General features: G+C 42.0%; 1 pseudogene and 1 gene segment (V, D, J or C); both read right to left on the bottom strand.

The window, feature by feature from the left end:
- Positions 1 to 15,124: 15,124 nt before the first annotated feature.
- On the bottom strand, positions 15,125 to 15,778 carry LOC148000928 (T-cell receptor alpha chain V region 2B4 pseudogene; annotated as a pseudogene).
- A 6,876-nt stretch (positions 15,779 to 22,654) lies between these two features.
- LOC120097173 (T-cell receptor alpha chain V region 2B4-like) lies at positions 22,655 to 23,185 on the bottom strand. The segment is given in 2 exon segments: positions 22,655 to 22,950; positions 23,137 to 23,185. Coding segments are annotated over 2 exon segments (345 nt in total).
- Between the last annotated feature and the right edge of the window lie 1,836 nt (positions 23,186 to 25,021).

Genomic DNA, 25,021 nt, shown 5'->3' with positions numbered 1-25,021 from the left:
CTCCCTTCTCTCTCCTCTTCCCAATCCCTTTCACATTATCTCACTCCATTTCTAACATAGTTTTCGAGCCATATATACCAGAGGAATAGCTATACCAGAGCTGAAGTAGGTCCACATGGAAACAAATCAATAAATAACTGTCCTGCAGGACTCTGTGAGACTCCATGTCCTGTAGTGTAGGAGTAAGAAAGTAGTTTGTAGACTGAAGCTCCCGGAAGGGACGGCACAGGTCTTCCTGGTTGCTGCCGCTGCAGAGAGCCCCTGGGCAGCACCCCACGAGCGAACCTGAGCCTCGGGACCACAGGTAGGACCAAATTTTCTGCTGCAAGAAAGCTGCCTGGTGAGCTTGGGACACACGGAAGCAGAATTTCTCTAGGACCAGGCACGTTCTGTGTTTACCGGAAGTCCCACACCCGAGGATCCCGGCCCGCAGCAGCTCTCTGCTCCCAGACCCGGTGAGAGAGAGACCCAACCGCCTGGTCAGGTGGGCACTCCTGAGGCTGCAGAGCGGAAGAGACCACCAACACTGCTCACCCCTGCCCACATCCCTGGCCCAAGAAGAAACTGTATAAGGCCTCTGGGCTCCCGTGGGGGAGGGCCCAGGAGCAGCAGGACACCTGCCAGAGACACCGCCAGACCCTGAAGGAAACAGACCGGATAAACAGTTCTCTGCACCCAAATCCCGTGGGAGGGAGAGCTAAACCTTCAGAGAGGCAGACAAGCCTGGGAAACCAGAAGAGACTGCTCCCTGCACACACATCTCGGACGCCAGAGGAAAAAGCCAAAGACCATCTGGAACCCTGGTGCACTGAAGCTCCCGGAAGGGGCGGCACAGGTCTTCCTGGTTGCTGCCGCTGCAGAGAGCCCCTGGGCAGCACCCCACGAGCGAACCTGAGCCTCGGGACCACAGGTAAGACCAAATTTTCTGCTGCAAGAAAGCTGCCTGGTGAACTCAAGACACAGGCCCACAGGAACAGCTGAAGACCTGTAGAGAGGAAAAACTACACGCCCGAAAGCAGAACACTCTGTCCCCATAACTGACTGAAAGAGAGGAAAACAGGACTACAGCACTCCTGACACACAGGCTTATAGGACAGTCTAGCCACTGTCAGAAATAGCAGAACAAAGTAACACTAGAGATAATCTGATGGCGAGAGGCAAGCGCAGGAACCCAAGCAACAGAAACCAAGACTACATGCCATCATCGGAGCCCAATTCTCCCACCAAAACAAACATGGAATATCCAAACACACCAGAAAAGCAAGATCTAGTTTCAAAATCATATTTGATCATGATGCTGGAGGACTTCAAGAAAGACATGAACACACTTAGGGAAGCACAGGAAAACATTAATAAACAAGTACAAGCCTACAGAGAGGAATCGCAAAAATCCCTGAAAGAATTCCAGGAAAACACAATCAAACAGTTGAAGGAATTAAAAATGGAAATAGAAGCAATCAAGAAAGAACACATGGAAACAACCCTGGATATAGAAAACCAAAAGAAGAGACAAGGAGCTGTAGATACAAGCTTCACCAACAGAATATAAGAGATGGAAGAGAGAATCTCAGGAGCAGAAGATTCCATAGAAATCATTGACTCAACTGTCAAAGATAATATAAAGCAGAAAAAGCTACTGGTCCAAAACATAAAGGAAATCCAGGACTCAATGAGAAGATCAAACATAAGGATAATAGGTATAGAAGAGAGTGAAGATTACCAGCTCAAAGGACCAGTAAATATCTTCAACAAAATCATAGAAGAAAACTTCCCTAACCTAAAAAAAGAGATACCCATAGACATACAAGAAGCCTACAGAACTCCAAACAGATTGGACCAGAAAAGACACACCTCCCGTCACATAATTGTCAAAACACCAAACGCACAAAATAAAGAAAGAATATTAAAAGCAGTAAGGGAAAAAGGTCAAGTAACATATAAAGGGAGACCTATCAGAATCACACCAGACTTCTCGCCAGAAACTATGAAGGCCAGAAGATCCTGGACTGATGTTATACAGACCCTAAGAGAACACAAATGCCAGCCCAGGTTACTGTATCCAGCAAAACTCTCAATTAACATTGATGGAGAAACCAAGATATTCCATGACAAAACCAAATTTACACAATATCTTTCTACAAATCCAGCACTACAAAGGATAATAAATGGTAAAGCCCAACATAAGGAGGCAAGCTATACCCTAGAAGAAGCAAGAAACTAATCGTCTTGGCAACAAAACAAAGAGAATGAAAGCACACAAACATAACCTCACATCCAAATATGAATATAACGGGAAGCAATAATCACTATTCCTTAATATCTCTCAATATCAATGGCCTCAACTCCCCAATAAAAAGACATAGATTAACAAACTGGATACGCAACGAGGACCCTGCATTCTGCTGCCTACAGGAAACACACCTCAGAGACAAAGACAGACACTACCTCAGAGTGAAAGGCTGGAAAACAACTTTCCAAGCAAATGGTCAGAAGAAGCAAGCTGGAGTAGCCATTCTAATATCAAATAAAATCAATTTCCAACTAAAAGTCATCAAAAAAGATAAGGAAGGACACTTCATATTCATCAAAGGAAAAATCAACCAAGATGAACTCTCAATCCTAAATATCTATGCCCCAAATACAAGGGCACCTACATACGTAAAAGAAACCTTACTAAAGCTCAAAACACACATTGCACCTCACACAATAATAGTGGGAGATTTCAACACCCCACTCTCATCAATGGACAGATCATGGAAACAGAAATTAAACAGTGATGTCGACAGACTAAGAGAAGTCATGAGCCAAATGGACTTAACGGATATTTATAGAACATTCTATCCTAAAGCAAAAGGATATACCTTCTTCTCAGCTCCTCATGGTACTTTCTCCAAAATTGACCATATAATTGGTCAAAAAACGGGCCTCAACAGGTACAGAAAGATAGAAATAATCCCATGCGTGCTATTGGACCACCACGGCCTAAAACTGGTCTTCAATAACAATAAGGGAAAAATGCCCACATATACGTGGAAATTGAACAATGCTCTACTCAATAATAACCTGGTCAAGGAAGAAATAAAGAAAGAAATTAAAAACTTTTTAGAATTTAATGAAAATGAAGATACAACATACTCAAACTTATGGGACACAATGAAAGCTGTGCTAAGAGGAAAACTCATAGCGCTGAGTGCCTGCAGAAAGAAACAGGAAAGAGCATATGTCAGCAGCTTGACAGCACACCTAAAAGCTCTAGAACAAAAAGAAGCAAATACACCCAGGAGGAGGAGAAGGCAGGAAATAATCAAACTCAGAGCTGAAATCAACCAAGTAGAAACAAAAAGGACCATAGAAAGAATCAACAGAACCAAAAGTTGGTTCTTTGAGAAAATCAACAAGATAGATAAACCCTTAGCCAGAATAACGAGAGGACACAGAGAGTGTGTCCAAATTAACAAAATCAGAAATGAAAAGGGAGACATAACTACAGATTCGGAGGAAATTCAAAAAATCATCAGATCTTACTATAAAAACCTATATTCAACAAAACTTGAAAATCTTCAGGAAAGGGACAATTTCCTAGACAGATACCAGGTATCGAGGTTAAATCAGGAACAGATAAACCAGTTAAACAACCCCATAACTCCTAAGGAAATAGAAGCAGTCATTAAAGGTCTCCCAACCAAAAAGAGCCCAGGTCCAGACGGGTTTAGTGCAGAATTCTATCAAACCTTCATAGAAGACCTCATACCAATATTATCCAAACGATTCCACAAAATTGAAACAGATGGAGCCCTACCGACTTCCTTCTACGAAGCCACAATTACTCTTATACCTAAACCACACAAAGACACAACAAAGAAAGAGAACTTCAGACCAATTTCCCTTATGAATATCCACGCAAAAATACTCAATAAAATTCTGGCAAACCGAATTCAAGAGCACATCAAAACAATCATCCACCATGATCAAGTAGGCTTCATCCCAGGCATGCAGGGATGGTTTAATATACGGAAAACCATCAACGTGATCCATCATATAAACAAACTGAAAGAACAGAACCACATGATCATTTCATTAGATGCTGAAAAGCATTTGACAAAATTCAACACCCCTTCATGATAAAAGTCCTGGAAAGAATAGGAATTCAAGGCCCATACCTAAACATAGTAAAAGCCATATACAGCAAACCAGTTGCTAACATTAAACTAAATGGAGAGAAACTTGAAGCAATCCCACTAAAATCAGGGACTAGACAAGGCTGCCCACTCTCTCCCTACTTATTCAATATAGTTCTTGAAGTTCTAGCCAGAGCAATCAGACAACAAAAGGAGATCAAAGGGATACAGATCGGAAAAGAAGAGGTCAAAATATCACTATTTGCAGATGACATGATAGTATATTTAAGTGATCCCAAAAGTTCCACCAGAGAACTACTAAAGCTGATAAACAACTTCAGCAAAGTGGCTGGGTATAAAATTAACTCAAATAAATCAGTTGCCTTCCTCTATACAAAAGAGAAACAAGCCGAGAAAGAAATTAGGGAAACGACACCCTTCATAATAGACCCAAATAATATAAAGTACCTCGGTGTGACTTTAACCAAGCAAGTAAAAGATCTGTACAATAAGAACTTCAAGACACTGAGGAAAGAAATTGAAGAAGACCTCAGAAGATGGAAAGATCTCCCATGCTCATGGATTGGCAGGATTAATATAGTAAAAATGGCCATTTTACCAAAAGCAATCTACAGATTCAATGCAATCCCCATCAAAACACCAATCCAATTCTTCAGAGAGTTAGACAGAACAATTTGCAAATTCATCTGGAATAACAAAAAACCCAGGATAGCTAAAGCTATCCTCAACAATAAAAGAACTTCAGGGGGAATCACTATCCCTGAACTCAAGCAGTATTACAGAGCAATAGTGATAAAAACTGCATGGTATTGGTACAGAGACAGACAGATAGACCAATGGAATAGAATTGAAGACCCAGAAATGAACCCACACACCTATGGTCACTTGATTTTTGACAAAGGAGCCAAAACCATGAAATGGAAAAAAGATAGCATTTTCAGCAAATGGTGCTGGTTCAACTGGAGGTCAACATGTAGAAGAATGCAGATCGATCCATGCTTATCACCCTGTACAAAGCTTAAGTCCAAGTCGATCAAGGACCTCCACATCAAACCAGACACACTCAAACTAATAGAAGAAAAACTAGGGAAGCATCTGGAACACATGGGCACTGGAAAAAATTTCCTGAACAAAACACCAATGGCTCATGCTCTAAGATCAAGAGTCGACAAATGGGATCTCATAAAACTGCAAAGCTTCTGTAAGGCAAAGGACACTGTGGTTAGGACAAAACGGCAACCAACAGATTGGGAAAAGATCTTTACCAATCCTACAACAGATAGAGGCCTTATATCCAAAATATACAAAGAACTCAAGAAGTTAGACCGCAGGGAAACAAATAACCCTATTAAAAATGGGGTTCAGAGCTAAACAAAGAATTCACAGCTGAGGAATGCCGAATGGCTGAGAAACACCTAAAGAAATGTTCAACATCTTTAGTCATAAGGGAAATGCAAATCAAAACAACCCTGAGATTTCACCTCACACCAGTGCGATTGGCTAAGATCAAAAACTCAGGTGACAGCAGATGCTGGCGAGGATGTGGAGAAAGAGGAACACTCCTCCATTGTTGGTGGGATTGCAGACTGGTAAAACCATTCTGGAAATCAGTCTGGAGGTTCCTCAGAAAATTGGACATTGAACTGCCTGAGGATCCAGCTATACCTCTCTTGGGCATATACCCAAAAGATGCCTCAACATATAAAAGAGACACGTGCTCCACTATGTTCATCGCAGCCTTATTTATAATAGCCAGAAAATGGAAACAACCCAGATGCCCTTCAACAGAGGAATGGATACAGAAAATGTGGTACATCTACACAATGGAATATTACTCAGCTATCAAAAACAACGAGTTTATGAAATTCGTAGGCAAATGGTTGGAACTGGAAAATATCATCCTGAGTGAGCTAACCCAATCACAGAAAGACATACATGGTATGCACTCATTGATAAGTGGCTATTAGCCCAAATGCTTGAATTACCCTAGATCCCTAGAACAAACGAAACTCAAGACGGATGATCAAAATGTGAATGCTTCACTCCTTCTTTAAATGAGGAAAAAGAATACCCTTGGCAGGGAAGGGAGAGGCAAAGATTAAAACAGAGACTGAAGGAACACCCATTCAGAGCCTGCCCCACATGTGGCCCATACATATACACACACCCAATTAGACAAGATGGATGAAGCAAAGAAGTGCAGACCGACAGGAGCCGGATGTAGATCGCTCCTGAGAGACACAGCCAGAATACAGCAAATATAGAGGCGAATGCCAGCAGCAAACCACTGAACTGAGAATAGGTCCCCTATTGAAGGAATCAGAGAAAGAACTGGAAGAGCTTGAAGGGGCTCGAGACCCCAAAAGTACAACAATGCCAAGCAACCAGAGCTTCCAGGGACTAAGCCACTACCTAAAGACTATACATAGACTGACCCTGGACTCTGACCCCATAGGTAGCAATGAATATCCTAGTAAGAGCACCAGTGGAAGGGGAAGCCCTGGGTCCTGCTAAGACTGAACCCCCAGTGAACTAGTCTATGGGGGGAGGGCGGCAATGGGGGGAGGGTTGGGAGGGGAACACCCATAAGGAAGGGGAGGGGGGAGGGGGATGTTTGCCCGGAAACCGGGAAAGGGAATAACACTCGAAATGTATATAAGAAATACTCAAGTTAATAAAAAAAAAAATTAAAAAAAAAAAAAGAAGAAAGTAGTTTGTATCAACACAGCTAAATAGCAGGTGTTGGGTCCTGCTTCGGTGACCTGATATTGAGAGCTTATTTTTAGACATATTTAGGAGGACTATTTGGTGAAAACTTCACAGGTGATAATTAACTTATCCTGTGTATAGAAAAAAGCATAATAAATATGCTTAAGGCACAAAGTAAGCTAAGTAAAGATTGGTCCTGAAATCATTGGAACCCCTTCTGTAAAGATGGTTTGAGTAGAGTGAGAAAAGCAATCTTATGATAATGGTATGGAGCTGGGGAAGGAACTGAAGTGCCAAGATCACCAGGCTATGAACTACTTCATTTCCCAGACTTTTGGGCACATAACAGATTATGAGTTGCTTCCTTTAAAGGACCTGAAAGGCAGGTCCTCCTGGTTGCTGCCCTCATGGAGAGCTCAAAAGCAACACCCCATGAGCAAACCTGAGCCTCGGGACCACAGGTAAGACCAATGTTTCTGCTCCAAGAGGCCTGACTGGTGAACTCAGGACAGAGGCCCACTGGAACACCTGAAGACCTGTAGACAGGAAAAACTACATGCCCAAAAGCAGAACACTCTGTTCCCATAACTGGCTGAAAGAAAACAGGAAAACAGGTCTACAGCACTCCTGACACACAGGCTTATAGGACGGTCTAGCCACTGTCAGAAATAGCAGAACGAAGTAACACCAGAGATAATCTGATGGCGAGAGGCAAGCGCAGGAACCCAAGCAACAGAAACCAAGACTGCATGGCATCATCGGAGCCCAATTCTCCCACCAAAGCAAACACTGAATATCCAAACACACCAGAAAAGGAAGATCTAGATTTGAAGATCATATTTGATCATGATGCTGCAGGACTTCAAGAAAGATATGAAGAACTCCCTTAGAGAAATGCAGGAAAACATAAATAAACAAGTAGAAACCTATAGAGAGGAATCACAAAAATCCCTGAAAGAATTCCAGGAAAACACAATCAAACAGTTGAAGGAATAAAAAATGGAAATAGAAGCAATGAAGAAAGAACACAGGTAAACAACCCTGGATATAGAAAACCAAAGGAAGAGACAAGGAGCTGCAGATACAAGCATCACCAACAAAATACAAGAGATCGAAGAGAGAATCTCAGGAGCAGAAGATTCCATAGAAATCATTGACTCAACAGTCAAAAATAATGTAAAGCAGAAAAAGCTACTGGTCCAAAACATACAGGAAATCCAGGACTCAATGAGAAGATCAAACCTAAGGATAATAGGTATAGAAGAGAGTGAAGACTCCCAGCTCAAAGGACCAGTAAATATCTTCAACAAAATCATAGAAGAAAACTTCCCTAACCTAAAAAAAGAGATACCCATAGACATACAGGAAGCCTACTGGACTCCAAATAGATTGGACCAGAAAAGAAACTCCTCCCATCACATAATAGTCAAAACACCAAATGCACAAAATAAAGAAAGAATATTAGAAGCAGTAAGGGAAAAAGGTCAAGAAACATATAAAGGCAGACCTATCAGAATCACACAAGACTTCTCACCAGAGACTATGAAAGCCAGAAGATCCTGTACAGATGTCATACAGACCCTAAGAGAACACAAATGCCAGCCCAGGTTACTGTATCCTGCAAAACTCTCAATTAACATAGATGGAGAAACCAAGATATTCCATGACAAAACCAAATTTACACAATATCTTTCTACAAATCCAGCCCTACAAAGGATAATAAATTTTAAATCCCAACATAAGGAGTCAAGCTACACCCTAGAAAAAGCAAGAAACTAATTGTCTTGGCAACAAAACAAAGAGAAGAAAAGCACACAAACATAACCTCACATCCAAATATGAATATAACAGGAAGCAATAATCACTATTCCTTAATATCTCTCAACATCAATCGTCTCAACTCCCCAATAAAAAGACATAGATTAACAAACTGGATACACAATGAGGACCCTGCATTCTGCTGCCTACAGGAAACACACCTCAGAGACAAAGACAGACACTACCTCAGAGTGAAAGGCTGGAAAAAACTGTCCAAGCAAATGGTCTGAAGAAGCAAGCTGGAGTAGCCATTCTAATATCAAATAAAATCAATTTCCAACTAAAAGTCATCAAAAAAGATAAGGAAGGACACTTCATATTCATCAAAGGAAAAATCCACCAAGATGAACTCTCAATCCTAAATATCTATGCCCCAAATACAAGGGCACCTACATACGTAAAAGAAACCTTACTAAAGCTCAAAACACACATTGCACCTCACACAATAATAGTAGGAGATTTCAACACCCCACTCTCATCAATGGACAGGTCATGGAAACAGAAATTAAACAGAGACATAGACAGACTAAGAGAAGTCATGAACCAAATGGACCTCTGCGAACTGACTGATTGACCCATGTTGAAAGCCAAGGCTACCTTGTCTACAGACGGGAACAGTTCTCTTCATGAAGGTCAGAGATGAGTGGGTGATACCATGGTGGACAACACAAATGTCATCTGGGATGGCTGAACCTCTACCCCCAGCACATCAGCACAGATGCCTTTGCCATCTCTTGGATGCCCTGATGAAGCCAACAACTGTGAGTATTATTCATTGCCCAGAACATCAGGAGGGAAGAGATTCAGTGGCATGGGGCAATAACAAAGCAGATCAAGTGGCTCGAGAAATGGCTTTGCAGGAGCCTATCCTGGTTGCAGACCTGCAAGAGACAACCACTGGGAACTGGGATCGGACTAAGAGATGGCCTCACTTAGAATGTACAACAGAAGAAAAGGCCCAAATTGCTTAGAAGAAAAAGGACAATGGTACACTTGAGGGAAAGCTATACTCCCCAGAGGACAAACAAAAGACTCACTTTGCCAAATACATAAATGGACTCATTTAAGAGATAAGAAGCTTATCCACGTTCAGGTATATGTAATAGACTTTAAGATTTTAGCCAGAGAGACAGTAAAAAAGTATAAGGTATGTCAGCAAGTAAATGCTTAACAAGCAAACAGGGCAAAAAGACCTAAAAAGTTAGTGAGAAGTTGAAGTAAACTTCACTGAGAAAATATGGTCACAAGTATCTCATAGTGCTTGTAGATACATTTCAGGAATAGATAGAAGCTTTCCCCACCAAGCAAAAGACAGCCTTGGTAGTCATCAAGAAGATACTGGAAGAAATCTTCCCCCAATTTGGAGTGCTTAAGGTAATCAAATCAGATAATGGCCCTGCTTTCATTGCCAAGGTAAACCAGAGTGTGGCCAGGTATTTAAAGGTCAATTAGAAATTACATTTTATCTACAGACCTCAAAGTTAAGTACAAGAAGAGTAAATAAATAGAACTCTAAAAGAGACCCTGACCATATTGACTTTGGAGACTGGTGCAGACTGGGTGGCACTCCTTCCCTCTTGCTCTCTTCAGAGCAAGAAATACCCTTTCCAGATTCAGCCTTATCCCCTTTGAGATCTTGTATGCGGTCTCAGTTCCTCTGAATAGATTAGATGATGCTATTAAACCAACATGTCATAGTAATAATGATTTGTATCCCAAGCTAAAAGACCTACAGTTGATACAGAAAGAAATCTTGTCAGGGCTGGCAGCAGCCTGTGCCTGAGGACCCCTGAGACATCTCACAAGTTCCAGGTCAGAGACTTCACTACATAGGAGGACACCAAACCCAGACACTCGAGCCTCGCTGGAAAGGACCATACCTGATGCTGTTGACCACCCTGACAGCCATCAAGTCTCAGCCCTCACCAGCCATGTACTAGTTATTGGGGCTGAGAGCTGGGACCTAGAGGGACACTCGGATCTTCAAAAAGCCCCCTAGACTTGCACATCAGATAAGTGGATACATCAGAGATGTGACTGGGAGGTTGCTATAATGCTCCCTTGAGGAGTGTGCTTTAGAAACAAGAATTTCATGTTTCCCCTGGGTTCCATCGAGATTAGGTCCCCCAATCGTAGGTGTTGGGGTAGGCTTGATTTCTTTTGCAAATGATGTAACATCTTCTTACTATGAAGGCATTGCATATGTTAGTACTCCTAACACTTCTTGGGACTGTGCCTCAGGGACCACAAGCTGTATAAGTTTAGAAGTTCTAAAAGGCAGTCATGACTTTTGTGTGTAGGTTCCACTAGTGTCCAGATTGGAATCCTGATGCTAAAGACTTAGTAAGACACAAAGGGGTGTTGAGAATTACTCTGACAATTATCTTAGAGATGAATTTAGGTGCTGCAAGGGCAGCTACAAGGACATTTGCTGTTGTCCTGCAACACAAGGCTTATGGAGAATTCAGAACTGCCATTGACTTAGATATAGAAAGAGTAAAAAAGACTTTTTGGCTGACCTCCAAGAATCCCTAACCTCCCTCTCAGACATAGTCCTTCAGAATAAGAGAAGATTAGACCTGATATTCTTTAAAAAAGGAGGTCTGTGTGCTACACTAAAAGAAGAATTTTTTTTGTAGACAATTCAGGAGTCATTAAAGACTCCATGAGTAAACTTAGAGAAAGGTTAGACAAAAGACAGAGAAGCACATCAGGGATGGTTCGAGAGCTGGTTTAGTAGATCTCCTTGGATGACTAGTCTGATATCTTCCCTTATGGGACCCTTCTTAATTTTGCTTCTGTCTCTGATTATAGGTCCATGTGTGTTAAATAAACTAGTTACCTTCATTAGAGAAAGAGTGAGTGCTGTTCAGATTTTGATGTAATGGCAGCAATATCATGTTTTACAAGGTCGAAAAAATCAATATTATAAAGATACTGATATTTAGTGCTATGATTATAACTAGCCACTAAAAGAAGTGGGGAATGAAAGGTAGAAGTTTTAACGTTGCCCCCCCCCCAAGACAAAAGTTTAGAGCAGAAGAATTGCACCAGCCAGTTCGGCAACTCTCTCCCAGGAACTAGCTGACCATAAAGTTAGATTAAAATCTTAAAGAACAATCTTGAGAAACAGGAAGCTTCTCCCAGGAACTGCAGACCATAAAGTTAAACAATCTTGAGAAACAGGGAGTTTCTCCTTGTGATTTTTCACTGGTATACTCGACATTTTCCAATGACGCCATCCCTACCCCCTTAGGTGGTAGTTTTTGTGGTTTCTTCCCTTAAATACCTCTTCTTCCAGGTACTGGTGGTCAAACCCCTCTGCCCCTGCGCGGAATACGAGTCTCAACCCCAATGCACTTGTTCCTATCAATAAACCTCGTGTCAGTTACAGCAAGGATAGCCTTACATGAGATCCTGGGGAGTCATATCATCCAGAGACTTGAGTGAGGGTCTCCCCACTCCAAGGGTCTTTCAGACCAACCCCCTGGGTTTCAGATTCAATGTTTCCCTATAGATATCTGTGAGCAATAGGAATTCCCTGCCTCCAAAACTGTCACATGTTGAGCTTTGAGATCTTGCAGAAACTGGTGACTAAATCCAACTCAAGAGCCATGTAATCAGCACCTACAACACAAGGTTTGATCAGACCTTCCATTCCCACCAACATGTAGAAAGGGAAGAGATGAGGGAAAGATGCTCATACTCAACCTGTTTACTTCAAGAGTACATTATCCATGACAATGATAACAATGTCATTTTCTCACTAAATATCAACCCTAAAGAATGGGATAATCAGGGCACATGGTTAATCCCAGAGGGCATACAGACTTGGGAGGCTGACACCAGATTTCTCACCAGAGACTATGAAAGCCAGAAGATCCTGGGTAAATGTCACAGATATACACTGTGATGGTTTGCATATGCTTGGCCCAGGAGTGGCACTAGTAGAAGGAGTGGCCTTGTTGCAGGGAGTGTGTCACTGTGGGGTGGGCTTCGAGACCCTCCTCCTAGATGCAGAACTCAGCTCCTCCTGCACCATGCCTGTCTGGATGCTGCCATGCTCCACCCTGGATGATAATGGACTGAACTTCTGAACCTATAAACACAAATTAAATGTTGTCCTTTATAAAACATAATTGGTCATGGTGTCTGTTCACTGCAATAAGACCTTAACTAAGACATACACTTTGGTTTTCCTGAGGGACCCCTAACAGCAGAAGCAGGGGCTCTTTTTGACTCTACTGCCTGCCTTTGAATGCTTTTCCCCCAACAGGGCTGCCTTGCCTGGCCTCAAAAGGGGAAGAAGTGCCTAATCCTACTGCAGGTTGACTTCCATGGGAGGTCTCTCTTTCTCTGGAAAGAAAGGAAGGGGTGGGGGATGGAAGACTTGTGGAATTGGAAAGAGAAGAGGGAAAGGGAGCTGTGATCTGGATGTAAAGTAAATTAATTAATAAAAGAAAAAGAAGTCAAGTGACAACAGAGACTGAGGAGGATGTTGGGAAACAGGAGGCCATCATTCTTCATTGTTAGAAGCATAAACTGTGATAAAATCCAATAGAAATGGGTGTAAAGCATTCTCAGACCTAAACTCTGAAGTCTTATGCAGCTCAGATATGTAACTGCTGAGTATGTATCTGAAGGACTCTGTATCTTACTGCAGAGATGTTGGGCCCTACCTTGGTGTTTCCCTCCCACCTCACTGAGCCTTTTAGCCTGCTATAGCAAGAAATTGTTTACACCCTTGGGAGCTGCTCTTAGCCCCTGATTTGGGGCTGGGATTCTCCATGGCACCCTTCCTCCCCACCCAGCCTTCCTGCTTGTTGTTGTTTAAGAAGTTGTTTATGACCCTGATTGGGCCCAGGACTTTCCACCACACAGACTTTTCTTGTTTTCCTGGTTAGGGATTTTCACCTGCCTTGTTGTTTTCCATGGATTTTGCCTCTGATATATAAGGAGATCTCAGTAAAGCCTTGGTGGCACTCGCTGAAAACGGGTGACCTGTGTACATGTTTTCTTTCAATCCCGCAGACCTATGCCCGATATTCACACACTGGCGGCGCAGGTGCCGACACACAGATGCTTTCTCAATCTTATTTATTGTGACTCTATTCAAAATTGCTAGGGAATGAAGGAATCCTAGATGTTTCTCAACAAAAGAATGGATAATGAGAACTTGGTGGAGATGAAAATCTATCTCCAGATAGATACATAGACACATACAAAAACAGATGATAGATAGATAGACATAAAGACAGATGAATGTTATTCAAAAAAATGAAATTATAAAATTTACATGAAACTGTAAAATGTAAAAGTACTGGGGTTATTCAAATTCAGAGAGACAAACACATGCAAAGAACAGCTTCTAATTTTTATTTCTATTGAGAAGGCTATGCTAACTCCATGGCAAATTTCAAATTGGAAGTTAAGAAGACTAGGCGTAAATCTGGAAAGTCCACTGAAGCCCAGGCATGTCAATTACTAAAAAAAGAGAAAGGAAAAGAAAAGAAAGGAAAAGAAAAGAAAATCCAGGCTCCAGCCTTTAGACCCTGTTAGTGGTTCCAGAATGCCTGGAGATAGAATAAGATAAAGCTCATTTGCCTGAGAGTTCTTCAGCAATGGTTTCCAACTTCATGCCCCAGAATTCCACTACGCTTTAAATCAAGCCTGCAAGCTCACTTGGCTGACTCTCTATCTTGGTAATGGGAGACCCCAACATCCTGGACTTCTGAGGAATAAAAGACTCTCTGCCTTTACATACTATTTCAATCTGGAGTATCATTCTTCTGCAAATCATGGACCTTACAATATATATGCATGTGAACATGAGTGTGTGTGGATGCCATGAAATGAAAGAAGTGCCTACAAGAGGAGAAAAAGAAGCATTGAGGAAGATGAATAGGAAAGAATTAGAACCAAGATATAGAAGGAGAAGAGGAGACACTGGGAGCAAGAAGGTTTACCTGGGATTAGGGAACTGGGAGAGGACAGAAGGGATTAGCTTGGAGCAGGCTTAACAAAAATAAATATGGACGAAAACTCCATTGAGAAACCTGCCACATTGTAAACTAGTTTTTTTAAAGGAAAACAAATACTTTTTAATTGAAAGATTTTAAAAATCAAGGAAAGTACATTGCTGTAAAGATGAAGGTGGTCTTTACAGAAGGACATGTGGTGAGTCACACAGCCCAGTGCTTGTCATTCAACTCACCAATGTGTGCACAAGAAAAGTGTGTATATGCTTCTCACATGCTATTGTAAAATCATCAGCATGTGAGAAGAGAAAACTGGAAAATATTTCAACCAAGTCAAAGTGTACCTTTCCCTTCAGGATTGCCTAAATTCAAAATGTTAAAAAGCATTCCCAATCAATGAACACCCCTACACTCTAATTCTTAATTCTCATCGCATACAGAATAGAAACAAAATGTCGCCAGTGAGTAGTATGGGCTCTATCACAGGTATTTTGGGTCACAGTAGTTTGTGTGCAGGCTGCAGGTGGCTGACGATCACTGTGTGCTCACGGCACAGAAGTAAACAGCAGTGTCACTGAGCTGAAAGTCTCTTATGTGCAGGGAAAAATTCAGGCTGGCTATATTGAGGTGAACTGTGAATCTGCCTTCTTGCTTGTCACCATTGGAGAAGAGGGACATCAGGGCCTTGGGGCCTTTCCCAGAATGCTGTCTCTACCACCTGAAATACAGAGAAGCACTAGCACTGAAAGTGCAGTTGAGAGAGGCTGTGTCTCCCTCTGGGACAATAAGGGTTTCTGGGCTCTGCTGTACCTTCTGCTGGCTGCTCACCCCTGTGAAGAAAAATAAAGGTCAGATAATCAAGAAAGGATGCATATGAATGCAAACACTTCAGAATGGATTGTCAATTGGCCTCCCATCCCTAACTAGTGATGAAAACATCTGTGTTTCTACCATTAGCCTGGAGCTGACAACAATGTTACATCTCACACCTGGATCCAGAAGAAATCGACAAACTTACAGTGTAGCTGGAGCCACAGGAGCACTAGTGAAACACTCAAGGATTTCATTCTCTCCTCTTTTCTCTTCACTGAGGATTCAGATTCTCAACCCTGAACTCAGATAGTCACATACAAGTTTCCCCCTCTCCTACTTTAGGAAACATGAAACACAGCTTTGCTAGAAATCAGGAAAGTGAGTCGTCACCGCCTAAACAGCACCAAGCCTTTCCTCCAGCCCTCTTTCTACCGCTCCCTCTTCTTCCTGCCCAACCCTCTTTCCTCTTCTCTCTCTTTTGAAAATTATGTTCAACACTGCCACCTTGTGGGCTCATGATCCTTACCAAGAAAAGAAAAACACTAAACTCCTCTAATGTAACCATTAAATGGTAAAGTACTAGACAGTTGAGCTGGAGTACTGAAGAGGCATTTGGTCCACATCAGGGTTGGGAGTGAGGTGAGTTTGTGTGTACACACTCAGCAGATGTCTCCTTTCTCAGTAGTAATAAGTATTGCACACAGTCATGTGCCCTGAAAAACCACTATGAAACATCAGCTATGGAAATCTAAGTGAGGATCTTATCTATAGCATAACTCTAACCCTTGTCACTCCCATTCAAATCCATCTTCAAGGCTAACAAATGTCTGGACAGACCCTAAACAGGGTCTGAAACTAGGCCAGAGCCTAGAAAGGCCTGGAATTCTTCAATCCGTTTGGAGCCAAGAGGCACACTTGTGTGTAACAAACTGAACTTGGGTTGGTGGAGGAAAGATGGAGCTGTGTTGAACACCTAAACTCAAAATACAACCTAGGCGACTTGTTCATCTCTCTAAAAGTTTTATGCTCTTTCCTTGAATAAAGTCCTGCTGAGTAGGTATTGATCTGTGGAAATTCTAGATCTCATGTCTTTCTCCCTCCCTCTTTCTGCCTGTCTGGCTCTCCTCTACCTCTCCCCTTTCTTCCTTCTCTCTCCTCTTCCCAATCCCTTTCACTTTATCTCACTCCATTTCTAATAGTTCTCAAACCATATATACCAGAGGAATAGGAATGCCAGAGCTGAAGTAGGTCCACATGGAAACAAACCAAGAAATAACTGTCCTGTTAGACTCTGTGAGACCCCATGGCCTGTACAGTGGGGGTAAGAAAGCAGTTTGGATCAACATAGCTAAGTAGCAGGTCTTGGTTGCTGCTTTGGAAACCTGATATTGAGAGTTTATTTTTAGACATATATAAGGAGGACAATTTGGTGAAACCTTCACAGGTGATAATTAACTTATCCTGTGTATACAATAAAGCATAATAAATCTGCTTGAGGCACATAGCAAGCTAAGTAAAGGTTGGACCTGACATTATTGGACCCCCATCTGTAAAGATGGATTCAGTAGACTGAGAAAAACAAGCTTATGATAATGGTGTGGCACTGGGGAAGGAACTGAAGTGCAAAGATCACCAGGCTCTGAACCACTTCTGCTCCCAGACTTCTGGGCACATAACAAATTATGTGTTCCTTCCTTGAAGGAACAGCCATCTGGGTTTCATATTCCAGTTCCCCCATTCATATCTGTGAGCAATAGGAACTCTGTGCCTCCAAAACTGTCCCATGTTGGGCTTTGAGACCTTACAAAAATGGGTCTACTTAAGAGCCATGTAATCAGCACCTACAAAACAAGGTTTGATCAGACCTTCCATTACCACCAACAAGGGGAAAGAAAAGAATGAAGGAAAGATGCTCATACTCAAATGGTTTACTTCAAGACTGCATTATCCATGACAATGATAATAATGTTATTTTCTCCTTCAGTATCAGCCCTAAAGAATGGGATAATCAGGCCATGTGTTTATCCCAGAGGGGATTCAGGCTTGGGAGGCTGATGGGAGAGGGTGAGAATAAAGAAAATAACAAATACCATGCCCTTGGGAAATTTTCAAACAGGAAATAATTTGAAGCAGAGTCTTTGTAAAATGTACACCTCTGTTGGAAGACTCTGCTATTAAGGTCACAGTTCACAATGTCTGTATAATCTCTCTGAGCACACAGAAAAAAAGAAAACTCCCTTTCTCAGTGTGCTTCCTCTTCTCTGCTTGGTCTTATCTGGAGAGTGACTCTAAGAACAGGTGCCTGACCTTATCTAGAGGATGACCCTGCACAAAGCTTCCGACAATCACTACAGGTTTTAGCACTCAACCCTGTGACCAATCAGCCTTTCACCCCAAAAAATATCGTTGGAGGAAAGTCATGTTACATTGCCAGATTACAGTTTCAGCTTCCTCTCTCCCAATAGGAACCTACCCAGCAGATTTATAGAATTCCATTGGTAAAAGCATCTCTGCCCTAGCCAGTAATGTATATCCATTGTGGAAATCAGAACCCACTCCCCAAGATCTATATAACCTTTGTTCACCTGGAATACGGTTAAGCTGTCCCTCAGAGGCAGACACAAATTTCAATCCTTCAATATTCACACTGTCCAAATCCGGTCCTGTCCTGTCCTGTCCTGTCCTGTCCAGTCCTAGGCCCCCCTTCCCTGTGGGCAAACAGCCACTGGAGATGGGGAAGAGGAAGGATCACACACTTCCCAGGAAGAGATATGCCATACAACAAGATAAACTCAAAAGAGCAGGAGAAGAACTAGTTAGAGATACACAGCACTTTCCTTTGTCACAGTGAACCTGAAACAAAACAGCATGGTGTGGATACTAAGGAGGGGGATCAATATGTAAAATTGTGGGAGTTACAAAGTAATCACAGAGTCAAATTGTTTTAATGTTTTAGTGCTATGAACAGCCACCATGACCAACACAACTCTTACAAGGAAAACTTTTAATTGGAGCTGGCTTACAGCCTCAGAGGTTCAGTCCACTATCATTGTGGTAGGAGCATGTCAGTGTCCAGGCAGGCAGGTACAGGAGGAGCTGAGTTCTACATCCTCATCTGAAGTCCAGTAGGAAAAGACTGACTTCCAGGCAGTCTTAAAGATCACACCAACACTGATACACATCCTCCAACAAGACTATACCTACTCCAATAAGACCACACCTCCTAATAGTGCCACTCCCTGGGAGAAGCATATTCAAACCACCACACAGATGAAATCCTAAATTACAAAAGTTTAAACTTCTGAAAGAAAGTAAGAATCCTAACATTATGTGCTGAAAGCACAGTGGGGGAGAGAGGACTCCCCTTGGTGTAGCTTCATACAAAAGTGAAAACAAGAGTTTCAATAATATCCACAGATGTAAAAATCTGATGCTCTGCAAAGTTATAATTTATGGTGAAAGATCTGTGACCTTGCCACATTATGGTACATGTTGTACTAGTCACCCTCCATTAAAATAGTTTCTCTTGTCCTGGGCCAGGATCTTACCAGGTACCACGGCTTTCTATACCCAAATCCCATGGGGGAAAGAGCTGGAATCTCAAAAGTGCAAACAATCCTGAGGGCTCATGGGAGACCACCACTTCTATCCACATTCCTGGCCCAAAAGGAAATTGCTTAGAACCCTCTCCACACAGGAGCCTTCATGGCCAGAATCCTTCCAGTCTCTGCCTGTGCCCAGAGCTGAAAGCTAGTCTGCAGGAGCACATACACATCTGAGAGCAGAGGTAAGAACACCATTTCTGCTCCAAGAGACCAGCCCAGAGCCCTCAGGACACACAAATCCAGGAGCTATCTGGGACAAGAAGCTTCTGGTTTCTGCCTGCACCAGGAGCTGACCCAGTCCACTGCTCTCTGCACCCAGATCCTGCTGGGAGAAAGCCAGTCTCCAGGAATGCTGACACACAGGTTTACAGGAGGGTCAAGCCACTGTCAGAGACAGCAAGAACAGCTAACACCAGAGACAACCAAATGGCAAGAGGCAAGTCCAGGAAACTAAGCAACAGAAACCAAGAATACTTGACATCATCAGAGCACTTAAATTTTCCCACCAAAGTAAATACTGGATATCCAAACACATTGTAAAAGTAAGATTTGAATTTAAAATCACATCTCAAAATGATGATACAGAACTTTAAGAAGGACATAAATAACTCCCTTAAAGAAATACAGGACAACATATGTAAACAAATAGAAGCCCTTAAAGAGAAAACACAAAACTCCCTTAAAGAATTACAGGAAAACACAACCAAAGAAGTGAAGGAATAGAACAAAACCATCCAGGATCTAAAAATGGAAATAGAAATAATAAAGAAATCATAAGGGAGACAACTTTGGAGATAGAAAACCTAGGACAGAGATCAGGAGTCATAGACACAAGATTCACCAACAGAATGCAAGAGATAAAAGAGAGAATCTCAGAGGCAGAAGATACCATAGAAAAATTTGAAACAACCGTCAAAGAAAATGTAAACCAGAAAAATATCCTACCCAAAACATCCAAAGATGCAGAACACAATAAGAAGATCAAACCTAAGGATAATAGGTATAGAAAAGAATAAAGACTCACAACCTAAAGGGCCAGTAAATATGTTCAACAACATTATAGAAGAAAACTTCTCTAACATAAAGAAAGAGATGCCCATAAACATGCAAGAAGCCTACAGAACTCCAAACAGAATAGACAAGAAAAGATTTTCTTCCTGTCACATAATAGTCAGAACACCAAATACTGAAACCAAAGAAAGAGTATTAAAAGTAGTATGGGAAAAAGGTCAAGTAACATAAAAAAGGAAGACCTATCAGAAATACACCAGATTCCTCACCAGAGACTATGAAAGCCAGAAGACAATTGGTAAATGTCACAGATAAACACTGTAATGGTTTGCAGATGCTTGGCCCAGTGAGTAGCACTACTAGAAGGCATGGCCTTGTTGGAAGAAGTGTGTCACTGTGGGATGGGCTTGGAGACCCTCCTCAGACCTCCTCCTAGAATACTGAGTCTGTTCCTGGCTTCTTTGGGTAAAGATGTAGAACTCAGCTCCTCCTGCATCATGCCTGCCTGGATGCTGCCATGCTCCACACTGGATGATACTGGACTGAACCTCTGAACCTGTAAGCCAGCCCCGATTAAAGGTGGTCCTTTATAAACCTTACATTAGTCATGTAAGTTTCATGGTGTCTGTTCAATACCAATAAGACTCTAACTAAGACATACACCTTGGTTTTCATGTGAGAGCCCTAACAGCAGAAGCAGGGGCTCTTTCTAACTCTACTGCATGCCTTTGAATGCTTTTCCCCCAACAGGGCTGCCTTGCCTGGCCTCAATAGAGGAAGATGAGCCTAATCCTACTGCAGGGTGATATCCATGGGAGGTCTGTCTTTCTCTGAAAAGAAAGGGAGGGGTGGGGAATGGAAGAGTTGTGGAACTGGAAAGAGAAGAGGGAAGGGGAGCTGTGATCTGGATGTAAAGTCAATTAATTAATGAAAAAAAAGAAATCAAGTGAAAACAGAGAGTGAGGAGGATGTTGGGAAACAGAAGGCCATCATTCTCCATTGCTAGAAGCATAAACTGCGATAAAATCCAATAGAAATGGGTGTGAAGCATTCTCAGACCTAAACGTTGAACTCTGATGCAGCTCAGATATGAAATTGCTGAGTATGTATCTGAAGGACTCTGTATCTTACTGCAGAGATGCTCCCTCAATCTTATTTATTGTGACTCTATTCAAAATTGCTAGGGAATGAAGGAATCCTACATGTTTATCAACAAAAGAATGGATAATGAGAACTTGGTGCAGATGAACATCTATCTCTACATAGATACACACATAAATAGATGATAGATAGACATATAGACAGATGAATATTATTCAGAAAATGGAATTACAAAATTTGCATGAGAATGCAAAATGTACAAGTACTGGGGGTTTTCAAATTCAGAGAGAAAAATGCATGTAACCATAAGCTTCTAATTTTTCTTTATATTGTGAATGCTAGGCTATCTCCATGGCAGACTTCAAATCGGCAGCTAAGGAGACTACGTCTAAAAGTTGGGAAGTCTACTGAAGCCCAAATTAGTCAATTACTAAAAAAAAAAAAAAAAAAAAAAAAAAAAAAAAAAAAAACCCAGGCTCCGGCCTTCAGGCCCTGATAGCGGTCCCAGAATGCCTGGAGATAGAGAAGGTAAAGTTCATTTGCCCCAGAGTTCCTCAGCAATGGTTTCCAACCTTCATGACCCAGAATTCCACTGTGCTTTCAATCAAGCCTACAAGCTCACTTGGCTGTCTCTCTCTCTTAGTAATGGGAGACCCCAACATCCTGGATTACTGAAGAAGAAAACAATATTGTGTTTCCTATTTAAATCTGGAGTATCATTCTTCTGCAAATCATGGGCCCTTACAATACACATTCATGAAAAATGAGTATATGTAGATGCAATGAGGCGAGAGAAGTGCCCACAAGAGGATAAAAGAAGCATTGAGGAAGATGTGAATGGGAAGGAAATAGAATCAAGATATAGAAGGAGAAGAGGAGACACAGACACGGGGAGTAAGAAGGTTTAAGAGGGATTAGGGAACTGTGAAAGGACAGAGGGGATTAGCTTGGAGGAAACAAAAAATTTAATATTTAATTTAACAAAAAATTAAATATGTATGAAACTTCCATAGAGAAACCAGCCACATTGTAAACTAAATTTTAAAAAAAAGGAAAGGAAGAAAGAAAAACACGTATTTTTTTTAATTGAAAGCTTTTAAAAATCAAGGAAAGTATAGGACTGGACAGGTGAAGGTGGTCTTTATAGAATGACTTGTGGTGAGTCACATCCCCCAGTGTTGTGTTTCAACAAACCAACATCTGCACCTTAAGAATGTATATATGCTTCTCACATGCTGTTGTAACACCATCAGTATATGAAAAGAGAAAAGTGGAAAATATTTAGAGAACCTTTCCCTTCAGGATTGCTTAATATCAAAATGTTAAACAGCTTTCCCAATCAATGAAGCCCTCTCCACTCTAATTCTTAATTCTCATCGCATACAGAATAGAAGCAGAATGTCTCCCCTGGGTAGAGTGTGCTCAGTCTCAGGTCTTCTTGGTACAGTAGGTTTGTGTGCAGGCTGCAGGTGGCTGGGGATCACTGTGTGCTCACTGCACAGAGGTAGACAGCAGAGTCACTGGGTTGGGAGTCATTGATGTGCAGGGAAACATGCAGGCTGGCTTTATTGAGGTGAGCTGTGAATCTGCCTTCTTGCTTGTCACCATTGGAGAAGATGGACATCAGGGCCTTGGGGCTTTTCCCAGAATACTGTCTGTACCACCAGAAATACTGAGAAGCACTATCACTGAAAGTGCAGTTGAAAGAGGCTTTGGCTCCCTCTGAGACAATGAGGGATTCTGGGCTCTGCTGCACCTTCTGCTGGCTGCTAACCCCTGTGAAGAAAAACAAAGGTAAGATAATCAAGAAGGGATAGAAAAAGATTCAAGCCCTCCAGAAGGTATTTTCATGGGCCTCTTTCCGCTAACTAGTGATTAAAACATCAGTGTTTCTACCATTTGCGGGGAACAGGAAAGAACTTTACATCTCACACTGGATCCCAAAGGAATTTCCAAACTTACCATTTAGCTGGAGCCACAGGACCACTAGTGAAACACTCAAGGATTTCATTCTTGCCTCCTCCCTCTTCAGTGAGGATTCAGATTCTCAACCCTGAAGTCAGATAGTCGTATACAAGTTTCCACCTCTCCTACTACAGCAAACAGGAAAGGCAGCTTTGCTATTAATCAGGAAAGTGACTCTTCACCACCTAAAGAACACCAAGCCTTTCCCCCAGCCCTCCCTCTTCCCCTCCCTCTTCATCCTGCACCCTGCCTTTTCCCCCTTTCTCTCTCTTTTGAGAATATTGCTCAACACTGACACCTTGTGGGCTCATCTTCCTGACCAAGGAAAGAGTCAAACAGAATAGTCTTCTAATGTAACCATTAAAAAGTAAAGTACTGGGGGCTGGGGATTTAGCTCAGTGGTAGAGCGCTTGCCTAGGAAGCGCAAGGCCTTGGGTTCGGTCCCCAGCTCCGAAAAAAAGAACCAAGAAAAAAAAAAGTAAAGTACTGGGCAGTTCAGCTGGAGTATTGAGGAGACATTTGCTCCACGACAGGGTTAGGAGAGAGGTGAGTTTGTGTGTACACAATCAGCAGATGTCTCATTTCTCATTAGTAATAAGTATTGCACACAGTCATGTGCACTGAAAAATCACTATGAAATATCTGCCATGGACATCGAAGTGAGGGTCTAGTCTGTAGCATAACTCTAACCCTTGTCACTCCCATTCAAATCCATCTTCAACACTTACAAATGTCTGCACAGACTCTAAACAGGCTCTGAAACTAGGTCAGAGCCTAGAAAGGCCTGGAATTCTTCAATCCGTTTGGAGCCAAGAGCACACTTGTGTGTAACAAGCTGAACTTGGGTTGGTGGAGGAAAGATGGAGCTGTGTTGAACACCTAAACTCAAAATACAACCCAGGCTATTCATCTCTCTAGAAGATTTATTCTCCTTTCTTCAATAAAGTCCTGCTGAGTAGGTATTGATCTGTGGAAATTCTAGATCTCATTTCTTTCTCCCTCCCTCTTTCTGACTGTCTGGCTCTCCTCGACTTCTCCCCTTTCTTCCTTCTCTCTCCTCTTCCCAATCCCTTTCACGTTATCTCACTCCATTCCTAACATAGTTTTCAAACCATATATACCAGAGGAATAGCTATGCCAGAGCTGAAGTAGGTCCACATGGAAACAAATCAAAAAATAACCGTCCTGCAGGACTCTGTGAGACTCCACGGCCTGTAGAGTGGGGGTAAGAAAGCAGTGTGGACCAACACAGCTAAGTAGCAGGTGTTGGGTCCTGCTTCAATGACCTGATATTGAGAGCTTATTTTTAGACATATTTAAGGAGGACAATTTGGTGAAACCTTCACAGGTAATAATTAACTTGTCCTGTGCATGAAATAAAGCATAATAAATCTGCTTGAGGCACAAAGTAAGCTAAGTAAAGATTGGACCTGACATCATTGGACCTCCTTCTGTAAAGATGGATTCAGTAGACTGAGAAAAACAAGCTTATGATAATGGTGTGGAGCTGGGGAAGGAAGTGAAGTGCAAAGATCACCAGGCTCTGAACCACTTCTGCTCCCAGACTCCTGGGCACATAACAGATTATGAGTTGCTTCCTTTAAAGGTCCAACCCTCTGGGTTTCACATTCAATGTTCCCCTAAAGATATCTGTGAGCAGTAGGAATTCCCTGCCTCCAAAACTGTCCCATGTAGAGCTTTGAGATCTTGCAGAACAGGTGACTAAATCCTACTCAAGAGCCATGTAATCAGCACCTACAACACAAGGTTTGATCAGACATTCCATTACCACCAACATGTAGAAAGGGAACAGATGAGGGAAAGATGCTCATACTCAAACTGTTTAGTTCAAGAGTACATTATCCATGACAATGATAACAAT

The sequence above is a fragment of the Rattus norvegicus genome, chromosome 15 (assembly GCF_021556685.1).
Source record: "Rattus norvegicus strain SHRSP/BbbUtx chromosome 15, alternate assembly SHRSP_T2T, whole genome shotgun sequence".
Classification (NCBI taxonomy): domain Eukaryota; kingdom Metazoa; phylum Chordata; class Mammalia; order Rodentia; family Muridae; genus Rattus; species Rattus norvegicus.
Note: the sequence above shows the minus strand (reverse complement) of the source record. Positions and strands in the feature narration are given on the sequence as shown.